The 3,609-nt window shown below is 41.4% G+C and overlaps 1 protein-coding gene across 1 annotated transcript; it reads left to right on the forward strand.

Moving 5' to 3' along the window:
* The first annotated feature begins 393 nt into the window (after nucleotides 1-393).
* On the forward strand, nucleotides 394-3,609 carry OR7D2 (olfactory receptor family 7 subfamily D member 2). Its single transcript, XM_031004469.3, has one exon. The coding sequence runs from the start codon at nucleotides 561-563 to the stop codon at nucleotides 1,497-1,499; it is 939 nt and encodes a 312-aa protein (XP_030860329.2). The 5' UTR covers nucleotides 394-560; the 3' UTR covers nucleotides 1,500-3,609.

Consider the following 3,609-nt stretch of genomic DNA (forward strand, 5'->3'; position numbering starts at 1 on the left):
TGATGGATATGTTCATTTGTTTCACTATAGTAACCATTTTACTATCTATATGTATCTCATAACATATATAGTATACGTTGAATATACAGAATATAATTAATTTTTAAATAATTAAATATATGGGTGGTTGAGATGAGAGACTTCATTTTTTAGAATTCCATTTACGTATGAAAGATTAGACAAAATGAGTCCATAAATCACAAGTAAATAGTATGGACAACATTTCTATTATATGAAGGATGCCTGTTGGATGTTAACTGATGTTTCTCTTACCGCTTCCTTTTAAATAAATAAATATAATTTTAAATAAATATGTATATTTTAAAATAAATACATATATACATAGTTTTATTTTTATTTTATTTTTTATTTTTATTTTTTGAGACAGGTCTCCCTCTATTGCCCAGGCTGGAGTGCAGTGGTGTAAACATAGCTCCCTGCAGTTGCAAATTCCTGGTCTCAAGTGATCCTTCCATCTCAGCCTCCCGAGTAGCTGGGACTACAGGTGTCCACCACCACGCCTGGCTGATGACCTTTTCTTTTGTAGATACATCAGCTACATGGAAGCAGGAAACCAAACAGGATTTTTAGAGTTTATCCTTCTCGGACTCTCTGAGGATCCAGAACTACAGCCGTTCATATTTGGGCTGTTCCTGTCCATGTACCTGGTCACGGTGCTGGGAAACCTGCTCATCATCCTGGCCATCGGCTCTGACTCCCACCTCCACACCCCCATGTACTTCTTCCTCTCCAACCTGTCCTTTGTCGATATCTGTTTCAGCACTTGCATCGTCCCCAAGATGCTGGTGAACATCCAGACCGAGAACAAAGCCATCTCCTACATGGACTGCCTCACACAGGTCTATTTCTCCATGTTTTTTCCTATTCTGGACACGCTACTCCTGACCGTGATGGCCTATGACCGGTTTGTGGCTGTCTGCCACCCTCTGCACTATATGATCATCATGAACCCCCGCCTCTGTGGCCTCCTGGTTTTTGTCACCTGGCTCATTGGTGTCATGACATCCCTCCTCCATATTTCTCTGATGATGCATCTAATCTTCTGTAAAGATTTTGAAATTCCACATTTTTTCTGCGAACTGACGTACATCCTCCAGCTGGCCTGCTCTGATACCTTCCTGAACAGCACGTTGATATACTTTATGACGGGTGTGCTGGGCGTTTTTCCCCTCCTTGGGATCATTTTCTCTTATTCACGAATTGCTTCATCCATAAGGAAGATGTCCTCATCTGGGGGAAAACAAAAAGCACTTTCCACCTGTGGGTCTCACCTGTCCGTCGTTTCTTTATTTTATGGGACAGGCATTGGGGTCCACTTCACTTCTGCGGTGACTCACTCTTCCCAGAAAATCTCCGTGGCCTCGGTGATGTACACTGTGGTCACCCCCATGTTGAACCCCTTCATCTACAGCCTGAGGAACAAGGATGTGAAGGGAGCCCTGGGGAGTCTCCTCAGCAGGGCAGCCTCTTGTTTGTGATGGATCCCTTGGCCCCAGGACTAAGATGTTTTGTGAGCACCAATGGCAAAAATGTTTTATTTTGAAATTCTTACTCTTTAAAATTAAAAAAAAATTTTTTATACTTTGAGAGTACAAATGCAGATTTCTTAACATGCATTTGCATAAGGGTGAAGTCTGAGCTTTTGGCGTACCAATTACCTGAATAGTAAACATAAGGCAAATTTTTTTTTTTTTTTTTTTTTTTTTTGTGACGGAGTCTCACTCTCTCCCAGGCTGGAGTGCAGTGGAGTGATCTCGGTTCACTGCAACCTCCGCCTCCCGGGTTCAAGTGATTCTTCTGCCTCAGCCTCCTGAGTAGCTGAGATTACAGGTGTGTGCCACCACATGCCTTTTAGTAGAGACGGGGTTTCACCATCTTGGCCAGGCTGGTCTCGAACTCCTGACCTTGTGATCCACCTGCCTTGGCCTCCCAAAGTGCTGGGATTACAGGCATGAGCCACCACACCCGGCCAAGGCAGTTTTTAAACTCTCACTCCCCTCTCACCTTTTGCAGTCTCCAGTGTCCATTATTCTGTTATAATGCCCATGCGTATACATTGTTTAGCTCCCAATTATAAGTGAGATCATGCAGCATTTGACTTTGTTTCTTTACTACCTTACTTAAGAGAATGGCTTCCAGTCCCATTGATGTTGCTGCAAAAGACATGATTTCATCCTTTTTTATGGCTGAGTAGTACTCCATTGTATATATCCTAGATATCTATATAGATACAGATATATATAGATACATACCATGTTTTCTTTTTTTAAAAAAATTTATTTTTATGTCAGTAGTTTTTGGGGTACATGTGGTTTTTCATTACATGGATAAGTTCTTTAGTGGTGACTTCTGAGTTTTTAGTGTACCCATCACCCAAATGGTAGTAGTCTCTTATTCCTCACCCCCCTCCCAACCTTTCTCCCTTCAAGTCCCCAAAGTTCATTATATTGTTCATATCCCTTTGTGTCCTCATAGCTTAGCTCCCACTTATAATTGAGAACATATGATATGTTCACATGGATCTTATGTATGTTGGTTGAACATACAAACAAGCCCAGGTTTTTCATTCCTGAGTTACTTCACCTAGAGTAATGACCTCCAGTTCCATCCAAGTTGCTACAAAAGACATTATTTGGTTCCTTTTTATGGATAAGTAGTATTCCATGGTGTATATATACCACAGTCTTTATCCACTCATTGGTTGATGGGCACTTAGGTTGGTTCCATGCCTTTGTAATTGCTAATTATGTTGCTATAAACATGCAGCTGTATGTGTCTTTTTCACATAATGGCTTTGTTTCCTTTGGGTAGATACCCAGTAGTGGAACTGCTGGACTGAAAGGTAGTTCTACTTTTAGTTCTTTTTTTTTTTTTTTTTTAAGACAGAGTCTCACTCTGTTGCCCAGGCTGGAGGGCAGTGGCATGATCTCATCTCACTGCAACCTCCGCCTCCCAGGTTCAAGCGATTCTCCTGCCTCAACCTCCTGAGTAGCTGGGACTACAGGCACCTGCCACCACACCCAGCTAATTCTTGTATTTTTAGTAGAGACAGGGTTTCACCATGTTGGCCAGGCTGGTCTTGAACTCCTGACCTCAGGTGATACGCCCACCTCGGCCTCCCAAAGTGCTGGGATTACAGGTATGAGCCACTGTGCCTGGCCTTCTAGTTCTTTAAGATACCACTTTAAAAAAAGTCCAGTCCTCCATTGATGGACACGTAGGTTGATTCCATATCTTTGCTAATGTGAATAGTGCCGTGATAAACATGGGGGTGTAAGTTAACAATTAATCTCCAAGTAATTTCCTTGATGGCACTTCTGTCCTATGTGCTATTCAAAAATTGTGTCCTTGATCATCGTTCTTAATTCTCCATTAGTGAGTTCTGAACTTGGGTTTGAAGCATTTGCTATGGCTTTGTTATCTCAAGTGGTGGCACAGAGTTCTTAAGCTATTGATTGTTCACTGACTTTATTTCTATGTGTTTGCATGTGGGTTTTTGTTGTTTGTGTGTTGGATCATGAACAGATCAACAGTGTTTATTTGTTTTCCTACTGGATGAAGTATGATTAAAATACATATTTAAATATA

Source organism: Gorilla gorilla, chromosome 20, assembly GCF_029281585.2.
Source record: "Gorilla gorilla gorilla isolate KB3781 chromosome 20, NHGRI_mGorGor1-v2.1_pri, whole genome shotgun sequence".
Taxonomy (NCBI): domain Eukaryota; kingdom Metazoa; phylum Chordata; class Mammalia; order Primates; family Hominidae; genus Gorilla; species Gorilla gorilla.

What these genes read in the sequence shown, in the direction of transcription:
- OR7D2 (XM_031004469.3), top strand. Translation starts at nt 561, where the DNA reads ATGGAAGCAGGAAACCAAACAGGATTTTTAGAGTTTATCCTTCTCGGA.